Genomic DNA, 23492 nt, shown 5'->3' with positions numbered 1-23492 from the left:
GAAGTTGTTTTTCTTGTTTTTTATCATTGCAAAAATTTCGCTGACCTTGTCAAAATGTATAACCCCTGATCCCACATTCGATGATGCCACATGTGTAGTCGACAGATTTGTCAACGACTGTGCGTCCAGTGTAATCAGNTTACACCGACAATAGATCTATTCCTATTTTTTCAGCTATTTGCCGATTTCTGAAAAATACCGTTTCTTGGCCCGTTTATGTACTGGAACGTAAGAAAAAGGCGTCTTTCAGAAATCGGCTAATAGCTAGAAAACTAGGGTTTTTCAAAAAAATGTGTAAATGCAAAGTTTTCAACCTAGTCTGTTTTACACGTTCCAGAAGTTTCAAAGTGATCGGAAACTTGACAGCCGAGTTCTAGACTCCTGAAAATGGTCAATATGACCGAAAATCACTGAAAAATATATTTTGTATTTATTATTGAACGGGAATTTATTTGAGCTTATGAACGACGGGTTAAGGGGCGCTATTGGAGTGTTTATAATAGTTTGGAGTGTTTACGATAGTTTTACTGACAATTTTTGTGTTTCAGATTCTTCAGTTCTACAAACTCCAGTTGTACATCCATGGAGTATGATGACACATTTGAATTGTACTCAGATGAGGAACGTTCTAGAAGAAAAGTTGCAATTCAGTCTCACAAAAAATTGAGTGGTAGGAATTGTTTTCATTTTTGCATTTGCCACAAAAAACTACTTTCAGTCATTCCCAAACACGTGAACCTTCATCGCAAAGACCTCACATTTGATGACCCTTACGTTGTTCCAATACGAGGTACTAGATTTTTTTCTATAAATTTTCTCCTAGAAATCACATATTTCTCTGTTAATTTTGTTTTATGATCGTTTTGTGTTTTCAGAAAGTGCTGATAAAGAATTATCGAACGATGTGGAGGACAGTGCAGTGTATGGCCTCATTTTTATTGTACTATCAGATGGGTAGAGAAAAATGATTATTTTGCAGGGTCTCCAGCGTCAAATTGACACTGTTTATGAAGTTGAAAATATCCGAAACTTCAGTCAGGAAGATAATTTGTAGCGGGTGAGTAAAGTGCTTGATTAAAGTACCGGAGTAGAGTTCGGAAGAGACAGCGGAAAGGGAAAAGTACAAGTCGGGTGATCGCAAAAAGTATGTTAACATGCTAGAGGGTGTATTATAGAAATGAATCAGTTTACAGTTTTCCTAGTACTAAAAAAACATCAACAACTTTTTGTAGTCTTTAAAGTACATTTTTCTAGTCAATGAAGGGTTTGTAGTCACAATTTATATCAGTGATTACCAGAGTTTAGAAATAATGTCGAAGAAATAAGACACACTAATTTCTGGTGATTCGCAATTAATATAAACATACTTTTGCAGTCTTTTAGTACCAAAAAATTCACAGAATTTTCCAAAAATTCTTAGTTTTTTCAGCTATTCACTTACTTCTGACAGACACCTTTTTTTCACGTTTAAGTACAAAAAGGCTAAAAGTAGGTGTCCTTTCGAAACCAGTAAAAATCTGAAAAACTAAGAATTTTTGAAAAATTCTGTAAGTTTAAATTTTTCCATCTGGGTTTGTTTTACATCCTTCGAAACTTTAAAAGTAACCAGTAACTAGACAGCCAAGCTACAGACTCTTGCAAATAGTCAAAATGACTTGAAATCAACTGAAAAATACGTTTTTCAATATCTTATTGACCGCAAAACTATTGGATAAGGTAACAATAGAATCAAAAATTCGAAAACTTTCAGCGAAAACCATATCCTCACGTGCTCCGGGGAGTTCGGTGCAGATGAAGCAGTGCTACTGTGGCGCAAGGACCTCACAACGGTAACATCATTAAACCTCAGCTGTTAATTTGCGCTTTTTCCAGAACCTTTGGATAAACGACCCTGTGCTCCACGAAAACCAAGCTTCAAAAACCAACAACTCCACTCCGTCTTCTGTTGGGCGTTCCTTGTCCTTCCGATCCAAATAAAAGTGCATTACTATATAATTGTAAATATCCCGATCAAAAAATTTTTATCAAAATGATGTTTTTATTTTTCAAGAGAGAATAAACTAGAAAATGAGAATTTCAAAAAAGTTGTGTGATAGAATGTTGGTTGTGTAGCAAGAGATGATAATAACGATTCCCAGTATCCAAGGTATCACAAATGTTTGAAAAATGCATTTATTTAGTCATCAGCCAGTAGACCATGGCAACAATGATGGCAAGAAGGCCAAAGTAGACCAGGTTGTCGGTTTGTCCGGATTCTCTGCAAAATTAGAAACATTTGAGATGAATTCTAAGAGGTCTGGAGGACTAACCCTCCTCTCTGCTTGTTATCCTGATCGTTGCCCGCTTTCCATGTCTTCTTATCGTAGGAATAGGTTCTGCGCTCTTCCTCAACCACCTCTCCAATCAAATATTCTTCCTTCATATGTCTGGCGTCGGTTGAATGTCCAACGTCTTCGAACGCCTCGGTTCCATCTCCACCGGCTTGCTCGAGAAGCACTTCGCAACCTCCCGGATGCTGGAAACGGGATTTTTTTTGAAAAATTAACAGCGAAAATTCTATAGAATCCGATTCTATTTTAATGAAACTAGTCACAAATTCCATCACGTTTTTATTTTGAATCGTGTATTTTGGTTTGTGACAAAAACTGTGCTTTATAGTCGTCGACAGTTCGTCACACTGCTGATTTCGCAATAATCCTAACTTCTACTCACCTCGTCCAAGAACTTTGTGACATCATAAACCTTGTTTCCAATCACAAGCCACGCGGACTTGTTGGTGTTGTGGTCGGAAATCTCCTTGAGGGTCATTTGCTTAAGACCCTCCATTCTGAAAAAATCGTATCAATAGCTCCCACAAATCATAAAGAATTAAGTAAGTGATGGTGAAAAACAAGAAAAAAAAAGAAAATTGAATTAATTTTTGTCAAAAACAGAAGGCAAAAGACAGGCAATTGTGTCAAGGCTAGAAACGAAAAAAGAGACGAAGAGAAAAATTGTGCGGGAAGGAGGGAATTGGGAACAAACAAGTAATATAGGAGTGGGCAAAATGAAAGAGAGAGGAGAATTTGGGAGGCCGGGAGAGAGTAGTGTGCGGGAAGGAGGTGCGGGCCGACTACGAGAAAGAAAAATAGAAGAAAGAAGAGGACAGAAGTAATGATCAATAATAGAGACAACACTAGACTCTAGACTGATGTCATGACAACAACAACAACAACAACAACGGAACGAGCAACATGCACAATTGAGCATTATAAGCTTCAGCTTTGTAGGAGCTTTCTTTCACCTGAACAGAAATAGAGATAATTTAAAAACTGAAAGTCTACTAAATTTCCAAAAAAAGAATATTGTCCAATATATCCAGTTTGTTTCAGAACCACATATACCGTAAACACTCTAATAGAACACCTCCAAACCGTTAACTTTGAACCTATATATCTTGTTTCCTGTGAATGATATCAAAAAGTAAAAAGTAGCACTTTTTGATGTCTTTTACAGTAACCAAGATAAATAAGCTCAAAGTTCAAAGTTTTGGAGTGGCGCTTTATTCGAGTGTTGACGGTATTTTTATAAAGCTACATTCTAGCAAAAGCAAAAAAATCATTTCAAAATTATAACTAATATACTATACCGCTCGATAAAAAATGAAAAATTGTATTTTCAGTTGATTTTCGGTAATTTTGACTCTTTTGACTTTTTTCAAAAGTGTATCTTGGCTGTCAAGTTTCCGATCACTTAGAAAACTTTAGATGGTGTGAAACAAACTTGAATTAAAAACTATACACCCACAGAATTCAAAAATTCCTAGTTTTTCAGGTTTTTGCCGATTTCTGAAACACACCCCTATTTGACCCGTTTTTTACTGAAAATTTGATAAAAACGGGTATCTTTCAAATATCGGCTATTAGCTGAAAAACGAAAGATTTTCAACAAATTATTTGAAAGCCAAGTTTCCAATCTGGGTCTGTTTTACACCCTCCAAAATTTTCAAGCTCCAGACTCCTGAAAATGGTCAAAATCAACTGAAAAATACCATATTGATCGGTAATCTATTTGGAGAGAATAGTTCCCATGATCATGATGACCTAAATGAGTAAGTACCGAATCCATATACCAAAAGGGGAATAAAAGATGGATATAACCGATAAATAAGGACGCGGTCACAAAAAGGATAATCTAGGCTACGCCGGGCAACGTGGAAACCGCATGTTTCGCCCTCACCGTCTGGTACCTCCAGGCCAGGAGAATAGGAATGAAAAAGGGTTAGAGGCCGACTTTTATACTTGCCCTCTGACTGCCCCCCTAGGCCAACCTATGTTTGCCGATGATCAAATGTGGTCAAGTCTAGCTGAAGAACCCACTAGTATCTGTGGTTTGTAGTGTTGAAGAACACACGTAGCCAATGTGAGAGAAGGAGAATGGGAGCGACTGATCAAAGGTGGTGATAGTTGATAAGGAACTAATGATTCGAGAAGGATTCAATTTTTTTTTTTGAGAGACAGATACTGACAGAGTAGTTTGTTGGTCATATTGACTACAGCTTAGATTAGGTGTAGGGGTTGGAGGGAATGTGAGAAAGCGAAAAACAATTTGCAAGAGTTTTTCAGATGCGTTGAGGGGAAGTTTTGAAGACAAGGACTCCGGGTTGTAAAGGATACCTGGAATATTTTAATCGAAAACCCATATTTAAAGCAATCTTCAAAATTAGCCACAAATTTTGAAAGTTGCCCTGGAATCTTCAAAGTCAAATATTCTTTATAGAAAATGACCTCTCATTTTTAAAGTCGGGTTGTCTCTTTTTTGACACAAAAAGGATAGAATGGGAAAAGGACATTACACCGCGTCAGATTGCATCGATTGTTCCCACTGCATCAGATTCGGACTGTAGCAACTTTCAAACGTTCGGTTAGTCATTGATCGAAAGCGTCGATTTACCAGCCAACTTTGCTTTAACATAAGCCACAATACACGTGCTTTTTGAACTCAATTATTACGGTTCCTTCGAGAGATGCCTAATAATTTTTAACTGATAAATTACTTATCATAACATCACCAATATTTCATTATTAAACAGATTTTCTATATCTTTCATAGGAACTGATGTGAGATAATTGAGCTCAAATTGCACGTATGTGTTTTTTACAGCAAATTTTGAACTTTTTGTTTCTGAAAAATTTGTGACAGTTGTATGACTCATAGAAATTCGTTAGGTTCCACAAATTTATATCTTTGAAGTTTTTCGACTAAACTTAGTTTAAATTTCAGTGTGTTAATTTAACTTTCTGTGTCGTGAATTCATTCATCGTATAAATGTACTTTCGCTTAAAATTACATTAACACAATTTGATAATCTCCTCCATAACAAATCGGATTTTCAATATTTAGTACTTTAAATCCAAACAACATCTGCACAAATCTCTTGGCCACTGCAATATCCCTAGATTGTGTGCTTTTTTCCTCTCTAGCATTTGTTGCTTCGAAAATTATTTCCACGAAGACCCCCTCTTTTTTTTCTCGCTCTCTACCCTTGAACACCAATATTAGATGAGTTCTGCAGGCATTGTATTTGACGCCAGTTTACACCAGGAATTGTTTGAACCATGTATTCTGCTACCTAACATATGTTTCTCGTTGCCCGTTTTTTAAAAAACAGATTTTGTTTCTTAACTTAGTTTTGAGCCGTTAATCTCCGGGTTGAGCAAAAAACAACTTTGGAAACCCAAAAAACTCTGAAAATCTTTTTTTGGTAAGAAAAAACAAAAAAAATTCAGTCCTCGAAATGATTTCAGTATGAACTTCAGTTCTAGAAAAACCTCTTATGTGCCTTCTTAGTTTTTTAAACCTCTACAATTTGTGTTAGAAATGTTATAAACTAAATTTTTTTCAGGCACTTCTTCTTTGGAATCTAAGAAGTATGAAGCGGGGTCAGATTAAGCAGCCGAATGTTGTCGTAGCAGAATTCAATGTCCCGCCACGTGACAAGACGCAGATTCCAGTTACAGCTCTGACGGATCAGTTATCTGCTCATGGATATCATCGTGCTCGTGTTACTAGACTCAGCAATTATGACAAAGTGATATTTAATTACACCATGAGAAATGATTGGAAGTGATCTTTTCAGATCGTCGGTGGAGTTATTTGGGCCGCTTCTGTGATTGATCCAGACTTTGAAGACACTTTCGAAGAAACTTCGTCCTCAATGAGAAAGCCACTTGGTTCCAGAAGGTGAGATTTTGCTATTCTGAAAAAACATTTGCTTAATATGTCAAATAGCATTTCAATTTTTTACATTTTCCAGGATGGAATGCAAAGATCTAATCACATATCTCACCACGAAACAGTATTACCCCGGTGCCTTAAAACCTGAAGATTTCATAAACATCAATGTCGTCCCACTAAACCATTTTCTGAGGTGGTTCCTTCCGAAGATCGTCGTTATCAATATGATATGGGACCGATATGCAGAATATCTTGGTTACTTTGCAAACAAACACGAATCAGCTGAAGCTGCTGCTCGTGTTTATGACGAGCTTCTGAATTCAACTAACTTCAACATGGGATTGACAAGGATGAAAATTTTCGATGCCAGAATCGTCCTTACAAGCATAGAAGATCCGGAAGATCTACTAAATGCTTATGTCACATACGCATCTACAGGAATAGTCATAAACGGAGACAATAAGTCATCTGCAATCACAACAAAAGATACAAATGCTGATCGAGAGCTCGTGGACCAATTCGTGGAAAAAATTAGAAGCTTGGACATAATGAGGACGATTATTCAACTCAAAACAGATGTTGTTTTTCTTGCCAAAATCCACAACACGCTTGTCGTGGAGTACATCGAGTTAAACGAGCAGTTGAGAGCAAATCCCCCAGTTGATATGTGAGTTTCAAAACTAAATTTTGCGGAAAGCTACTTAACTGTTTTGCAGGAACTATCCAAATTTGAAGAAATGGACAAAAGAGATTGAAGGGCTGTGCAAAAAGCTGGAAAACATTCATAGTGAAGCAGTGTCTAATTTTCTCGATTCGTTCAATTGTGGTCATGACGAAAAGGCTGGCCAGTCAACAAGCAATGATTCGCAACAAATCTCATCCGAGAATCAACCAAATGTAAATAGGGATAACTGGAAATTGGTAAGGCTTGATTTTTAGCTTACTTGAAAAATTAGGGTTCAGCCTGGCTTCTTTGGCCTTTGACTCTTCGGACTTCTTAGACTCCGCCCAACCCGGGAGCCACACTTGACAAACAAATTCTGAAATTTTAAAAATTTTGAAAAAAGCCGGGCCCGACCTGCTGCGAGTGGGATTTTCAGTTCAAATTCAAATTTATTTGTTTCAACGAAGGGAAAAAAACCACTAACACGTGAAATGTATATGAACCTAGGAGATATAACAGGGACATACATTTGTAGTAAATGGGGGATGGAGGAAAAACCGAGTTAGTAATTAGTTGAATTTAAGACAAGAAAATGGTTAAGATCACAGGATAATAATGGATTTTCGAAAGCCGCTGACGAGGGCTACACCGGAAACACTTCGGCGGGTAAAGAATTCCAACATCTAATTACTCTATTAGAAAGAAATTGAGAAGATATTCTTGATGAGCTCTTGATGAGTGATTTGAGATAGTATTTGTGACGTCGTAACGATTCAGAATGATTAAATTTCTCGAAAATTGGAAGCTCCATGATAATTTCTTTGGAAACAATAATTTTATACGTGTAGACCAAATCATTATAGAGCCTGCGATACTTCAAAGAACATAGCTGACATTCTTCCAGTGCTTCAAAGTATGAAGTGTATGCCATCCTGAATTTTTTGAAAATTCTGAAAACAAATGACTTTTGCACCGATTTCAATTCCATAATATGATCTTTTAGGATTGGAGAAGTGACTATCGTTTCATATTCGAGTAAAGGGCGTATGTAAATTGTATAGCATTTTATAAAAATATTCCATGATGAGTTTTTTAGAATGGAGAAGAACAGTTAACGAAAGAAAACACCCACTTTTCCAGATAAGTGACGAAAGCTCGCAGATGCTCAAAAATATTCGCGAGAAGTTCAGCCGGTACAATGAACTTCTAACAGAACCAGCAAAGATCGAAGTGGAAACGAATAGTGAGAACTTGGATCTTGCAAACGCAACCGCATCTACGGCTCAGAGACGTTTCGAATCGTGTGAACAAGTCTTTGTGTTCCTGAACGAATTTTCAATAACTGGGTGAGTATTAAAAAACAAAGACTTTGGCTTTTAATTCCTTTGACGATCCCACGATAATTTAACAGACCGACGGAAAATTTACGGCTATATGAGACAATAGCGGTCCCACTGAAAACTTCATACTTTCTTAAAGATCTTCGTTTGACCAGAAATTTTGAAAAAGTCAAGAACCTTTTTTTCCAAAAAAAAGAAGAAAATTTGAAGTATCATGAAAACCTCAATGAAACTTCTATTTTCTCATGGGACAGTTAATTCATTCAAATAATCATAATTGCTTCATCGGACCGTAATTTTTTGGGATCGTTATAGTTCTGAAAATGCAAAAATGTTTCGCTACATCCCCGCTTGTCTGGTTTCTTCTCACAAATTCCATCTTTTTTCAGCGTCAACGATTTATCCTATCATCGTGCTATTGCTAGCATCGCATCCGATGCTCATCGCGTGTTCTACGACCTTGCCTGGAAAGCGAGTCTTCTTCGTGACGATTTTAAGGATCAGGGCGAACGTGTCGAGCAGACGAGAGTTCGACTGGCAAATCGGTTACATACGGCAGAAAAACAAAAAACGGTGAGTACGATTCCAGGAGGAGAAATCATAAATAAACAATTTTTTTAAGGTTCGAACGCTCAAAATCGACGTCCAAGAAGCCAATATCAAAGTTCGCGGGTGGCAGGCACTTCTGGCTAGTACAAAAAACTGATGATGAACTTTTCATGACAGTCATTGAATTTCTAAACTGTTCACTTCCATCGTCATACAAGCCGTTCCATAATGATTTGCTAAAATTTCCAATTGCTTCAATTATGAAAAATACAAGTTTTGCAAACTGTTTTTTTTCCCGTGCATAATTTTTAAAAATCTTTCAAACATCGTCTGCTGTAATAACTGACATTGAGAACTTTCTTATCAAAAACGTACCATTCTAGTAATAAATAAATGAAGTGGTGTAATTTTCTTTTTTGTATGTCATCCTGTTCTCGCAGAGGAAAAACCTGTTAGACCTAATTTTATCTACAATAACATGTTTTTCTAGACATTTATTTCGAAAAAGTAGGTTTTCAAACATAAGAGTTTCAGTTTATTCCTTCTTTTAGAAACCGAATTTGATAAAAAAGAGACTTCGAAAATATTAACTGTTTTTGAATATCCGCTTCTTTTGGCTCGCTAGTGCACAAACACCTCATTAGACGACACTTCAGGAACTATGCATATCCGCCCTACGGGACATTGATGTGTCCCCGCGCAGTAAGAGCCGCATTAATGTTTTGAACATCAATTGTTTTCGGTTGTTTCCGGCTCTTTAAGACTATTGATTTTTTTTCTCGTTTTCTTTATTTAAATTCCTAAAAATCGTAACCCCGATTTCTCGAAAAATACTGTAAAATTCATGTAAAAAGTTATGTAAACTTGTTTTTCAGGCAAAATGTCTTCTCTGACAAAGATGAAATGCTGCATGAATTCCACGGATACTTCAATTGTATTGGATAAAAAGTCATCTTTCAATCTCGAATAACGATTCAGTACCTGTTGGATCAGCTCTCGAATCGCAGATATCATTGAGCTCATGTCAAGAATCTCCCCAATTACGACAAGGTAATATTTTCACTTGAATTTTCTCAAGACGTGCAATGTTTCAGATATTTGGAGGAATTAGCTGGGCCACCAAGAACATCGATCCAAATCATAATGACTATTTCGTAGAGAAAACGTCCAAAATGAAAAAAACACTTGGGGCCGAGTGGTGAGATTTTTGGATTTGCATTCTCAAATGACTATCCGGCAGTTTAAAAATCGATTATTTATTGTTTCATTCTAACTGATACTTTATGAAATTATCGAACTATTTTTCCGACTATTTTTCCCGTTTCCAATAGACTTTTTAAAATTTCTAGACAACGTTAAATAATTTTCCCCATCTCTCCCTACTTTTAAACATCCTACAATGGCTATATTTCTGATATGTAACATTACAGGACCAAATGCTTGGAAGTCGCTCACCGCCTCGAAATTCATAAGGAATATCCACATCTATTGACAGAAGATGACCTAATCAATGTGAACCTCGTCCCTATTTATGCTCTTTTGCAATGGCTGCTCCCGAAAATCGAAGAAGAGTCTGTTAAATACCGCAGATATCGCGGCTACATTAAACATTTCGAAGTTAAAGGAGGCGAGACAGCAAAAATTTCGGGGGACAGTTCGGGGGACGAAATCGCGCCGCGCTTATGTAGACCATCGGTCGTCAGGCGCCTTCGCGCCCCCGTAGCTCAGCCGGTAGCTGCGCTGTACCCCTGAGCTGCCTGTCACGAGTTCAACCCCTCATGGGGGTTCTCTATGCAAAATATCAGGAAAACTTTTTTTTTGATGTCTGGCCTCCTTTAAATACGAGTCTCTCGAGATTGCTGCTCAAACTTTTGAGAAGCTAATGAGACAGAACAATCGGAATTGTGTGGAAAAAATGAACATGTTACAGCCTGGGTATGCTCCTAGAAGAGAACGAATCGATCGAGGATCTCTTCCAATCGTACTTCGAATATGAATCGTTCAGAACTATGAGAGGCTCTCCAGCAAGGTTACAATCGTTACACAGAGCTGGGTGAACAAGAGGTAGAAGAAGTGGAATCGGACGATGATATCATTGATCAAGTCAGTGAGATTGCAGACATTGCAGAAAATGGAATGTTCAGTTGTGATGATGTCTTCAATTTCATTAACAACTTGCCTCCACCAACTAGGTCAGCATTCAAATGTGTAGTGTCTTTCAATGTCTAAACGTGTTTAGAACGTATCATTTCAGCGAATACGAATCCACAAACCGCCGCATTTGCGAAACCATCGCATACGACGTTCATCATCTTTTTGTTGATTTGTCTTGGAAAACGGCCATCTTTAGGATCGAATTTAGGATTCTGAAGAAAAATCTCGATGCGAAAAAAACCAAAAGGACCAATGTGATTCGTAAATATGAGACTCAAAAAACGGTAATCTTTTGATATTAAAAGTCAATATTCAAATTTTTTTTCCAAATTTTTTTTGGTCGATTCATTGAAGGCCAATTTGCGCTAAGCTTCTATAAAAGTCCCAGATGGCAAACTCTTCTCGGTCTTCCACACCAAATACTAGCAGATTCCCCAATTGAACTTGTTAAATAATGTTCTCAATTTGTTATGCTGATTGTTTCATATTTATTTTTTTTTGTTATTGACCATTCTATCTCATTTTTTCCTAATCTCATTTTTTTGGATCAAATGTTCCTACGTTACCATATGTGTACGATATCGGAATCCCTTGAGACAAAATAATGATATCAACTCAAATGTTTCAGATTTCAATTTCTGGTACATTTTTGATCATTCTTTGTAATACCCACCACATACAATATCAGAGTACTAGGATCATTTTGAATTTTTCCATTGCCATCGCATGTTGACCCGATCTCAATTCTCTCAGATAATGTGTCTTAAACCCTTTTGTGTTACAAATGTCTAGCGATTTTTTTTTCAATTTAGCTAATTACGCGTATCCAGCTAGTTAGAAAATGAAGTATTGTTTTATAAAACCGTCAATGTACTTCTTTAAGTAGTCAGAAGAGGTGAATAAAAAAATTGAGTTTGGAAGATTTGAATTTTGACCAGCGATTTGAAAAACAAAATATTCCACCAATTTTGATCAATTTCTAAAAAAAGAGATCCTTTTTTTTTGCGACTTTATTGAATAAAACGTTAGCTGATAAAAAGTTAGTTGATGAATAGTTAGTAGAAACATGTTTTACGAAAAAAAATACAAAAAAAGAGTTAGATAAAAATATGAATAAAAAACCTACCATCATAATTAGAAAAATTGAGAAAATACGAAAAAATGAATACTTACAAAAAGTGTTATCGATCGTTACAAAATTAGTATTGTGAATAAAATGAAAAACTATGATTAGATCATAGAGTAGAACAAGATAGACTGATAATAAAGAAATCTACAAAAAATAAGTATTTGAAGTGATTGGGGTATACTGATGCCGGACGCCTTGGAAAAGTTACAATTGACATTGAATATGAATTGATAGAAAAATGCCGGGAGAAATACTCAATTTAAGCGAATTCGAGTTCAAAATCTGGAGAGACTCTATCCTTGATTGTAAGATAATCGATCATCTCCTCGTGACGGTTTCTTCGTTTCTCCATCTGGAAGATGTAGTTTTCTCTCGATTTTCTCTCCACATCCTCTTGCAAGTCTCTCATCTTTTCGTTGTTTCGTCTCTCAATAGAGCGAATTTCAGCGCAGGTCGAAGCTGGATACTCCTTCTCCTCAGCGGTGAAAGCTGGCTCGTTGGAAGTTGGATCGCTATTCTCTCCCTCGATTTTCTTGAAATAATCGTCCAAGTAGCGTCTTTGCTTTAAAGACAACATTTCTATTTGGGTTTTTGTCAGGAAGCGTTGAGCTTCAGTGAAATGCCACTGGTAGTCCTCCTCGGTCTTGGTGAGCATGGTCTTAAAAATTGAAAAATGGTTTTTCAAATTTTTTTTTTTCTTTGAATTATGGCCTACGCTCTAAGACTTCATCACCGTTTTGAATCTTCCTAATTTTTGCGATTATGTTATCAGAAAAACAATGATTTTTTCGGCAACCTAAAATCATTTTCTGTCAGTTATACAAAAACATGTTTTTAGGAAAAAAATACGCAAAAAAAGTTAAAAGCTAGATCCCCACAAGGTAACATTTTTGGTGTACGCCTTTGAAAATACAGAAGTTCAAAAAACTCGAATTTTAAGAAAAGGGGTCAGAATTTTCGGGATTTTCGGAATTGTATTTTCAGTTGATTAGGATCATCTTCAGATGTTTAAAGATGTCAAGTTTCCAACTACTTTCAAAACTGTGGAGATTGCAAAACACTTCTAGAATCAAAACTTTGCATTCACAGCATTTTTCGAAAGGTCTAATTTTTTACCCTCTTGCCAATTTATAAAAGACACCCTTTCTTACGTTTACAGTATAAAACTTGGCCAAAAAATGTATTTCAGAAATCGTACGAAAATGGGCCAAAAAGGGGTATTATTCAGAAACCGCCAAGAAGCTGAAAAACTAGGAATCATCAAAAAATTCAGTGTATGCAAAACTTTCAATCTGGCTCTGTTCTACACCCTCCAAATTTTTCAAAGTGATCAGAAACTTCCCAGCTGAGTTCCAGATTTCTGGAAATGATCGAAAATGTTCAATCAGAAAAAAACAGTCTGTAACTTTAAAATCGTATCGTACTTCTAGCCTATCCAGTATGAATTATCACCTTGGCGAAATGTCCGGGAGCCTAAATCCCGATAGCTTTTCAACTCACCTGCAAATACTCCAGTCTTGTCAAATGCTTGCATCTCTCATTGCGATGATCCTCCGGATTTGGGCAATGGTAGCAAATCCCCTTTGGAAGTTGCAGTGGATGTCCATCGCAGAGCAGTTTGTAGTTGAGGTCAATCCACTTCTCGATGTTCTCCAGTTTGGCTTGATGAAGGAACATCATTTTCTGAAGTTAAGCCGATTTTTCAGAAGCTCTGAATTCTTATGCTTACTCACCAGCATGTACGGCGCACTACTGTCATGAGCGCATACCTCCAGATGCTCCACAAGCTCGGCACGGTCCACAAACGTATCACACACCTCACACTCAATCGTCAGCTGTGGGAACGGTGGTGGTTGCTCCTCAAGATGGGTCACTCGGTAGTCGAAGGAGAAGCTAGCGTTTGGAGCCATGACGAATTGAAGATGAAGTGTGTGTTCCGATTGGTTTGAAACCCTGAAACAGGAAAAGTGAGTAGATAATATGTAGAAGAGAGGGAGAAGGGTTGAGAAGTAACAATATTAAATTAGGAAATATTAGAAAGAAAACATATTTTGAGAGGAGATAATGAGATGTCTACGCGGCGTTCGAATATTTGAACACAGAATGCAACTGACCGCCGCCACCACTATCGCGGCGGCCAGAGAACGAGAGAGGTATTACGCAGGAAAGACATCTGTCCAGAAATAATTCATTCCTGCCATCCTCCCCTAATGTTCTTAATGTTCATCCCCCTTTCCTACCCTATTAGCGCGGCTTTTTCAAAAAAGAAGGTATTCAGTGTGATGGACGGAATGGATTGTATCGCTTGCGCGATTCCTCCCCCCACACCATTCCTAATGGGTAAGGACAAGTGATCCATTGAAAAGATAAGAACTTGCGAACAGAGGAAAAAAACGCCTTCCGCGGAAAGGCGTTTGAAAGACCACACGAATGAGGGATTTTATTTGAAAAAAAACGGGGGATTTTCAATGTCATTGATACCGTCTCCTTTTCAAATGCGTGCCAGGGACAGACACCATAGAGGAATGTCTAAACGTGGCCTACTTAGAGATCTCTCAGAAAAGTCTGGAGAAAGGGGAGGAGAGGGAGAGGCAGAGAATTGTACTTTTGGGAAATCTCCGACAGAATTTTTCCACAATGGTCAAGGTATTAGAGTTGTTCAAAAGTTTCTACTTCCTTATAAATACTATGAAAACCAACAAGGATGAACCTGGAAACACAGTGCCACCCTCAACTTTGAGCCTACATATCTCGGTTCCTGTAAGAGATATCAAAATGTTAAAAACAAATAAAATGCAAATCACAATATCAAAAATATTTTCTCAGTTGATTACTCTTTGATAACTCTTACGGAAATTGATATATATGAGCCCAAAGTTGACGGTCAGGATGACACTCTATTAGAGTGCTTACGATAATATAAAATTGTTAAAGCTGGAAATATAAAACCGTTAAAGCTGGAAAAGAGCTACGGGGGCGCGAAGGCGCCTCCAAAAATAAAAATTGAAACGCAAGCTTGAAATAATTAATTTTTATGCCTTCTCCCTTTTTCCTCCTAATCCAGCACTTTATTAGATTTCCCAAGTGGTGGGTGGTCATTCACGTAATGGATGACATCAGCCAAATCTTTGGCTTCTTCCCCGATTCGACAGACATACTTACGTAATGGAAATATGGTCAGCAAGTGAGGGAGGTGAACTAATTCTAAACTGATAAGGAAACACAAAACTCGAGGTTCAATTTTATAGTTTTTGATTCGGGAACAAAAAAGGGGAAAGAAAATTCTGCAATTTCGAGTCCACCCATTTTTTTCGTATAGTGACAAAAGGTTATTGTTTCCCTTTTCTGCTGATAATCAGTTATCAAAGAATCATTGTGACTTGACAAATTCAAACCGAATGGTGCAAAAACATATGAAACTTATTTTCACACATGGAAATCGTAAAACTTACCGTATTCTCTCTAATAGAAGCTCACCTGAACTGTCAACTTGAGCTAACTTATCTTGATTGCCGTAAAAAATATCGAAAAGTGGTCAACTAACAAAATATTTTTGATGTTGTAATTAACATTTTATCTGTTGACCACAGTTTGATATCTTTTACAAGAACCGGAATATATTAACTCAAAGTTGACGATTTTCAAAATCTACTGATCCCCAAATGGTCACCCGCTTTGACGTCAGCAACAGCTACAAACATTCTAGAATAGTAACATTTTTACACTAATCTCCTTATGATCATATGTAACCTCTATATCCAGTATTCTAGTCCTAATAACCCATTTGGCCCTTTGAATGCCTACTGTGAAAGTGGACGTCGTTTAGAATCAGTGTTCATATTTTCATAGTGTAACATGTTAGAGAAAAACCGGAAATAAGAAGGCCAGCAGAGCTGATAGATCAAATAATCAGAGGAATAGAATGAAATTCACAAATGATCTTGAAAGAAATGACTGTGAAGCAGCAGCAGCACTTCTCTCCAAGTTTGATTTTTATGCTAGACAGATAAATTTGCATTTCTGGTTTTTTTTTCTCTCCCCTCTCACCGCGCCTGGATATTGTCCTCTCAACGTGAAGATTCTTTGATTTTCGTCTAGCAACGGAAAGTCCATTTCGAAGATTGCCATTGCGCCAGGTTACACAAAGCAAGCTAACATTCTTCCGATAATTCCTGCCCATTATCCGACGCAATCCGTTGGCGATGCCCAGAGATACCTGACATGTTCCTTGCACTTTATTACGACAGCCAACATTTTTCTAGGAAAAAAAGAACACACCTAAACTCTGTGCTGTCGACGTAATTTGGTTTTTTTTTCATAAACCCAAGACAACATTCCATATTTTTGGTGTTATCAACTATAAACTTATCTAGCACTTTAGTTTTTTTTTTTTCATTCTGCCTCAATTTCTCTACCAAGCACGCCACACTAGAAAAAATGGAACAAAGATCTATACCGAGAAAAGAAAGATTACAGAGAAACAAAAAATAAGGTCAAACGAACCGATCAATATGAACTTTCGATCGTGCGATTTGACAAGGTCTGATTTGTTTTTGGGTCATTTTGATCCGTGAAAATCGTGGAAGTTGTCTCTAAATACAATGTCAAGGCCATCCTCGTCTCTCCTTTCCGACGTCTCAAAGCGTTCTTCTTCATTTTTGATAGTCATCCGATTCTGAAAAGTACATCTTCTTGGAGATGAGGAAAACAAGTGAAATAACAAGACTAGCACAAGAATAATCTTCATTTCACTCGAGAGGATGCAATAGATAGGGAATATAAAAAATCTCTGAAGCAATTTAATCATTTAACAAAAAATTTAGCATAACGGAATTCGGTCTGGGGCAATTTAGAACTCTCAAAAAGCTTGATCAGGATCCAAGACTTAGTGTCTCTTGCCAAATCTGCCTTTCTTGCCAGATCCTTTCTTGTTCGACTTGACAATCTTGGCCTGCTTAGCGGCTCTTGCATCTTCCAACGCTTGAAGTCGCTTCTCCTCCTTGATTTTAGCCTCTTTAGCCTCTCGGTCCTCCTTCGCAGCGATCTTGCTAGCCCAGTCGATCTTGAACTCCATTGACTCAGTTTCCCAACGTTTCAAGGTATAGGTGACACTGCCGAGTACTCCATTGAGTTTCATCAGCTGAAAAAATGATATTGACTTTGAGGTGGTGGGATTTGGCGAGAAGTTTATGAGATTTTTCGCCTATTGAAGCTCTCGGGGCAGGTGAGCTCATGGACCAAACGCAAGTGATATGACAAGACCTAAAACTCGATCGTTGGGGCAAACAATTCCTATGGTTCAAATGTTTTGGGGTCATTGGGCGAATTTCAGAGACAATCGAATTTTGCCACAGATTTTGATTAGGGTATTTTTGAGAGAGGTAGGATACGGCGAACTAGCGGTTTCTGGGTCACCGAGTTTGTTCTAGAAAGAACGAACTTATTGGTTTATGGCTCAGCGTAACGTTCTTTGACGGCCAATGGGTCTGACGGGTAAGAAATTTCACTGAAAAAAACCTTACCAAAGTGGATTCCGGCTTTGCAAAAAATATTTTGTGCTTGACAATCTTGGCATCCATACGAAGATCTCTCATCTTACGGTGCAAATTTCTGCGCTCTTCTTTTAAGATCCGAGCCTTCCAGTACCAATCGGAAAGGATATTATGACAGTCGTTTGCATAAGCTCTTGTGGCTTGGCGGAAGTCGTAGTCAATTTTGCTAAAAATAGAAAAGAATTTAGCATTTTCTAAATCCCTAATTCAGTAACTCACTCGACAATTGGAGGCAACTGATCAAGCTCGTCAAGCATATTGGTAACCGATGTCATCAAGAACGTGATGTCGTCAACGAGCGCATAATCGATATCCTGGAAAAGGCCGATGTGCTCCTCGGTTGGCTCGGGGAACGAATCTTCCTTCTTCTTTTGAAGATTGTTGTAAGCTTCAAACACTGGATCGAGCTCTTTAGGAATCTCGTTACAAAGCATGGCTCTCTGAAAATTAATTTTCAATTTTTAGTCAAAAATTATATTGCGGTTATTCGGAGGGGAGCAAGCTAGGATATTGCTGGGTTTTGTTCGTATGCAGATATCTGCAATTCGCTGCCGCGGCAATCTAGAATACTGTCGTTTGAAGGAAACTTTGCTAGTCCATGACTAGCCGTGGTTTGATTTTGAAGCCACTCACGAAATCAAAATTTGAGGCACATAGAGATTCCTGCAATAAGCTCGCACTGCTTGCCATGAACTAACCAAGTGGCTTAAAAAACTCCAGCATTGTTGTCCGCCGCGAGAGCAGAAATCTGCTAATTTTGCTTTGCTCTACATAAGAGAAATACCAGAAAAATGCTGGTTAGATTCCCTTCGAATAACCACATAAAACTCTTACCAATCGAAGTTTTTTAACCTCCTTGTCCAGAACGTCGGCTCTATGGGAGTTGTCAGCATGGTAGTATCCCAGCGGGTCGTATTCGTCGTAGTTTTGACGCAAGTTACGCGATCTCTTTTCTTTCTCGACAATTTCGTTCCCCAAAAGGTACTTATTCAGAATTTGGAATCGTTCTTTGATGTCTTCCACACACTCGGTAACTTTGATGGGGTCGGAAGGATTGCTAAAATTATAATAATAGAAGATTAAACTGTACAAGAAAAATAACTCACATCTCATAAGCAACAGCGTTGGTTTTGAGGAAAGCAGAGCCCTCATCGTGAAACTGTGAATACATTTTGTGGAAGGCCCCACATTCTTGATAGAATCGAATCTCGATTTGGGATAGGCGAACGGCAAAACGTAATTCATCAACCAAATCAATCATAGCGAGAACATTCTCGTGAGTTCTTTCCGTAAGACTATTCATAATCGTGTCCATGAGAATATCCAATTTGTCACGAACAGCGGCTGAGACGAGCTCCGGATTCGGTCTACGAACAATCTCATATCCATCCGCAACAGTGCTCGGGAAGGTTCTTCTGCCGGTACGACTATAGTTAGCATACTCGTACAGCATCTGCCTGCCAGTAACCCAATCATCTCGAATGATGGAATGATCGAATTTTAGCATTCGAATCGCATCCGAGTATTGATTTGTGTTAAAGATTCTCAGTGCATAGAAGTGCTCTTCAAGGAAGGTGGGACGATTGTCATATCGGCAAACGAAGAGGCCGCTCCAGGTGAAGAACGCATTTTTATCAAGAACCATGTTGTTGATTCTGGCGAGAACAAAATCCACAAGTGGACCAACAACTTGGGGATTCATGTTGAGGATGTCATGGTTGCTGGCATTCAGATTGCAGTGAATGTCACTTTTGACTTGCATCATTTGCGTGATTTCAGCTCTGAAATAGTTTCAGGAGGATCTTAACACCAACAACTTGTGAAACTCACTGCCTCTCCTTGTCATTCTTTTTCGCTCCATCCACCTCTTCAAAAAACCACCACTGCTTTCCTTTCGGTTTCGGATAGCTCATGCTCATGGCCCAGCAGATGCCACCAAGGATCTGCAAAAATTCAGATTGCTATGCAAAATTGTTTCAAAATTTCTTACTCTATCATAAAGCGAAAGAGAAGTGACACGAGCACGATGATATCCAGCATCCGAGAGAGCATTGAGGATGATCTCATGATTGTAGACTTTCGGTGGAGCTATTATTTTTTGCGCCTGTTGCGGGCTTTGACGATTCCGGAGGCCCTGTGGAGGTTGGGGAGATGGTGCAGACGATTGGCTCGAAGGGGATCCCAATTGAATCTCTACGACATTCTGGGCGCTTTGTTGGGCTTGTTGAGCAGCTTTCTTGGCTTGCTTCTTTTTCTGAAAAATTTTATCTTCATTTTGGTTTTACAGCAATTTTGAAGGCATCCCCACCAACAGGGCGATGCGCCACCTTGAAGAAAATTATTAAAAACCTGCTCACCTGCTTGTTAGCCATGATTGAGGAATTTAAGTGTCGTTACCTGAAAAAAAACCTGTTCAAACTCCTCTTCTACCATTCCGATAAGAACGGCAGAAAAAACGAGTTGGGCCAAAGAGAGAATGCCCGCAATAAATTGTTGCCACCCTCAAAAAAAAAGCTAAAGAACTTGATTTAGCGTCCGAAGACGGACTCGGTGTTCAACGGGCGCCGCGATGGTTGGGGGAAAAGAAATGGAAAATCGATAAGAACAGAAGGGCAATAAAGAACGGGCAAGAAGAGACGTATCTCTTCTTTTTCGCCCGACTCTCTTTCTCTCTTTGTGTGGGCGCATTGTGGTGTGTGCCAGAGAGTGTGTGTGTTGAAGAGAGCGGGGCAGATCGCCCATACAGACGTTGTGTGCCGCGCGCGCGGTAACACAACGGCCGTCCGCACTGTTCCTAAAAATAGTGTGTATGTGGAAGAAGCGCAGACAAGTCCGCAATTGCGTGTCAGGTACGATGCATTGCGTACGCAATTTATTTTTTGAAAATTATGAACGGAAAGAACGTATTCTTACGAACTCTAAACGACATGAACCCTAGAGAACCGGAAGTTTGTTTCAAAGAGAAAATATTCATTTTTAAACAAAAAATGTATATTTTTTTGAGAAGCTTTGTGTCGAGTAACCAAAATATGATAGATTTCTGTTCGGATCTGTACTTACTCAATTTTCAGGGTTCAATTCCGTATTTGAGAAATGGCGTCCACCACATCAGGTGGTTCTCCGGTAAAACAAAATGGGAAACTTCAAAATAAAACTGAATAATTTCCAGAAAAACGCGACGGAAAACAACAACATTATTGAACGGATGGCTCTTCGCTGCTCCATGCATCCAAGTTTGTGGCGCAGTTCAGAGTATAATCAGGCAAGTATTTCTTATTCAGTTCTTGAAAAACCTATGGTTTATTATCCACTGTTGTCGTGTAATTCCTTTAGGTAGACACTGATTCGGTATTTTTGTGATTGTCTTTTTGTGATTGTGTCCTAAGAAATTCGCCTTTTTTGTCTTCTTACAAAATCGAGTAAAAATCGAGAAATCATCATCTTTGAACTATGCTGAAATTGCCAACTTTGTTCAGCATTTTTTTTTCGGTTCTTTCTTCCAATGAGAGTTCAAAATGGAAATCGCTCGTTTGGAGTTTCATCGCGGATGTTTTACAAAAAGCTAATATTCGATCTACAGAAACGACGAAAATTCAAACACAAACTCATTGAATTCATTACAGGTCGCCGCTGGCATCACCGCTGCTCTAAAGCAGTTTCAAGAAATTGAGGAAGCCAAAAACCTGAAGTTCGTCGAGTCTCTAAATAGCGAGATTCCAAAGAGAAAGTAAGTCATTCTGAAACCCCCTGTTTAACAATAATCTTCTCTCAGGAAACAATGCAAGGCTATTGTCGATGTTTTCAAAATTCTCGATTGTCCAACAGGAATCGAGTCCACTCACTTATTGCACCTAAACTACGATGTGCTGACTCCAACTTGCCTTTGGATTCTACAGAAGAGCCTTCTTAAGGAGGTGACCAACTTCAAGAATCCGATGTCGTTCACAACGTATTTTCGGCAATCTTTCAAATCCCCGGAGGACTCTATCAAAGCTTTTCGGGAAAGCTCCATTTACAAGTGGGAGAGGTATGAAAATTTCAAAGAAATGGTATCCGGGAACAACTCGACTTCCCTTGCGAACGCTGTCAATATCGACCAGCTAAATTTCGACAAAGAAATTTTGGCTTTGGAGCAAAGACTTGAGGCAGAAGCTAATGCTTATTTCCATCATCGCACGGAAACACAAACACACGAGTATGAAATGTTCTGCGCTTTGACCAGAAAGAACGACTAGTGAGTTTTCTGATTCTTTGAAAACAAGTACAAGCCAGATGTTTCGCTTTCCAGTGATCCGAAATTGTACTCAAACCTGTTGAAAACTACGGATAAGTTAATGGATCGATTGATGCATTGTAAAGACCTCGTCCATTCCGATCTCCTCAGAATAAGAAGAGAATCAGGTGAACATGAACCAAGAACCAATGCACAAGGAAAAACCATTGTTGATATGGAATACTACCAGTGGGTCAAACTTGCGGACTATGCCAAAACAGTAAGTTTGTGTCCAGTTTCCGTTAGATGTGCTATTTTTGTATACTTACAGCTTGAAGGACGATTCCATGATCTGGTTATGAAATTGGCAAAGGTAATGACAGAAACACTTGCATCAACGGAACATGAGGCACAAATTGATAAGGTCGATATCATGCCTGGACACAAGTTGGAAACGCTGGAATCTCGCTATTTGCCAATTGACGAAACCATTGGCGATTCCGCTATCGACATATACAAACGTCTGAGAACGTTTGTCCAAACCCACGATCCTCAAGATCTAATCGAGAAGTATACTGAAACTTCTGTATCAAATCTTTAATTCTATGCATTTTCAGACATTCAGAGCAGTTCTATAACTCGTACAAATCCTATGTGAGCAATATCAATTTCAAACTATCCGATTTGTGTTGTAAAGCGAATGTCATGCAACACAACCGGAATTCCCTGAAAGAAAAATGTGATAATCTGAAAAGTGAGATGAAGAAAAGACAACGGGAGGAAATCATCATTGCTCAGAAAATGAACATTGTAAGTTGATTACGGATTTGGTGTAAAATCAATTGCCAGGGATAAGGCTGTGTCACGGCAGACCCCAGCATTTCGATTAGGTGTTTTGGGAATAATTATGATACGGTGGCTTAGCGGTCCTAGTGGTTCCTGGGTAAACAGTATTTTGTAAGTTTTTTCCCAGTTTTGACTGTTTGGCCCACGGCAATTCGCTCACGTATTGCCGGCCGCAAGCGCGACTTCCAGGAGTTCATTTTGGTAAAAAATATTTCTGACAGTAGCCAAGGATATACTAAAAAAAAGGAACACCTATTTCTTAAGGTACATTGATTAGAGGCGTACATGGAATTTTGTGGTAAACGATAATACGGGTGAAATATTTTGCAGACTACTCCGTTTTTTGCTCAAAATTATAGGCTGAGGCCTACATCCCAAGATCCAATGCAACCTTGATGTACCCTACTTCGATGTACCCTAGGATTCTGTGCCATAATTTTGCTTGAGACTTTAGTAGACAGGCTCTAGTCAAAATTTTGGCAAATTTATTAGGTGTCCTACCATATTTCAACTTTTCATAAGAATTTCAATGACTAAAATTTATTGATAACTGTTTTTTGACTTAATTTTTTACAGTTTATTTCAAAGATACTAATTTCAGGCTCTCCGTGTGAACATGGGAAATGCTGAAGTGAATTGCGAATTGTCTACGCTTCTCCGCGGACTGGATCATATCAAAGCGGAGATGGACGAGATTTTTGAAAGCAGAGTTAGTGATGAAGACTAGCTCATACGATTCTTCTTGCTTTCTTAACATTTCTCTGATTTCATTTCGTCTCCATGTATTGCCAACTTCAGTGTTCATTATTTTGTTCTCAGATCGGAACTA

At 38.3% G+C, this 23492-nt stretch overlaps 7 protein-coding genes across 7 annotated transcripts in view; 4 read left to right on the top strand and 3 right to left on the bottom strand.

The window, feature by feature from the left end:
• Positions 1–1977, top strand: part of CBG07319 — a gene marked incomplete at both ends in the record, with an annotated part of 9910 nt that extends 7933 nt beyond the window's left edge. Inside the window, 5 exons of the mRNA XM_045240638.1 lie at positions 549–790; positions 876–921; positions 980–1057; positions 1751–1829; positions 1873–1977. Coding sequence (XP_045093560.1) covers positions 549–790; positions 876–921; positions 980–1057; positions 1751–1829; positions 1873–1977 — 550 coding nt within the window. The remainder of the gene's footprint in view (positions 1–548; positions 791–875; positions 922–979; positions 1058–1750; positions 1830–1872) is intronic.
• A 195-nt stretch (positions 1978–2172) lies between these two features.
• On the bottom strand, positions 2173–2826 carry Cbr-cytb-5.1 (the record flags this gene model as incomplete). Its single annotated transcript, XM_002645627.1, has 3 exons — positions 2173–2257; positions 2310–2515; positions 2713–2826. 3 exons carry the CDS (start codon positions 2824–2826, stop codon positions 2173–2175), a joined length of 405 nt encoding a protein of 134 aa, XP_002645673.1.
• Positions 2827–5776: 2950 nt separating this feature from the next.
• Positions 5777–8926, top strand: CBG07321 (the record flags this gene model as incomplete). Its single annotated transcript, XM_045240636.1, has 8 exons — positions 5777–5785; positions 5885–6019; positions 6119–6222; positions 6296–6883; positions 6933–7137; positions 8021–8226; positions 8610–8793; positions 8843–8926. 8 exons carry the CDS (start codon positions 5777–5779, stop codon positions 8924–8926), a joined length of 1515 nt encoding a protein of 504 aa, XP_045093559.1.
• Positions 8927–10905: 1979 nt separating this feature from the next.
• CBG28098 lies at positions 10906–11219 on the top strand (the record flags this gene model as incomplete). The annotated part of the gene is made up of 2 exons (XM_045240635.1): positions 10906–10961; positions 11024–11219. The coding sequence occupies 2 exons, from the start codon at positions 10906–10908 to the stop codon at positions 11217–11219; spliced, it is 252 nt and encodes an 83-aa protein (XP_045098684.1).
• Positions 11220–12311: 1092 nt separating this feature from the next.
• On the bottom strand, positions 12312–13962 carry CBG28097 (the record flags this gene model as incomplete). The annotated part of the gene is made up of 3 exons (XM_045240634.1): positions 12312–12710; positions 13553–13735; positions 13786–13962. 3 exons carry the CDS (start codon positions 13960–13962, stop codon positions 12312–12314), a joined length of 759 nt encoding a protein of 252 aa, XP_045098683.1.
• Positions 13963–16937: 2975 nt separating this feature from the next.
• Positions 16938–19976, bottom strand: CBG07324 (the record flags this gene model as incomplete). The annotated part of the gene is made up of 8 exons (XM_002645629.1): positions 16938–17192; positions 17575–17770; positions 17824–18044; positions 18439–18661; positions 18711–19385; positions 19435–19547; positions 19595–19858; positions 19962–19976. The coding sequence occupies 8 exons, from the start codon at positions 19974–19976 to the stop codon at positions 16938–16940; spliced, it is 1962 nt and encodes a 653-aa protein (XP_002645675.1).
• A 721-nt stretch (positions 19977–20697) lies between these two features.
• Positions 20698–23390, top strand: CBG07325 (the record flags this gene model as incomplete). The annotated part of the gene is made up of 8 exons (XM_045240633.1): positions 20698–20727; positions 20774–20902; positions 21228–21331; positions 21377–21838; positions 21893–22097; positions 22149–22387; positions 22435–22627; positions 23265–23390. The coding sequence occupies 8 exons, from the start codon at positions 20698–20700 to the stop codon at positions 23388–23390; spliced, it is 1488 nt and encodes a 495-aa protein (XP_045093558.1).
• Positions 23391–23492: the final 102 nt, after the last annotated feature.

The sequence above is a fragment of the Caenorhabditis briggsae genome, assembly GCF_000004555.2.
Source record: "Caenorhabditis briggsae complete genome, chrX, whole genome shotgun sequence".
NCBI lineage: Eukaryota > Metazoa > Nematoda > Chromadorea > Rhabditida > Rhabditidae > Caenorhabditis > Caenorhabditis briggsae.
The sequence above is the reverse complement of the archived record's forward strand: the minus strand, read 5'-3'. Positions and strand labels throughout refer to the sequence as shown.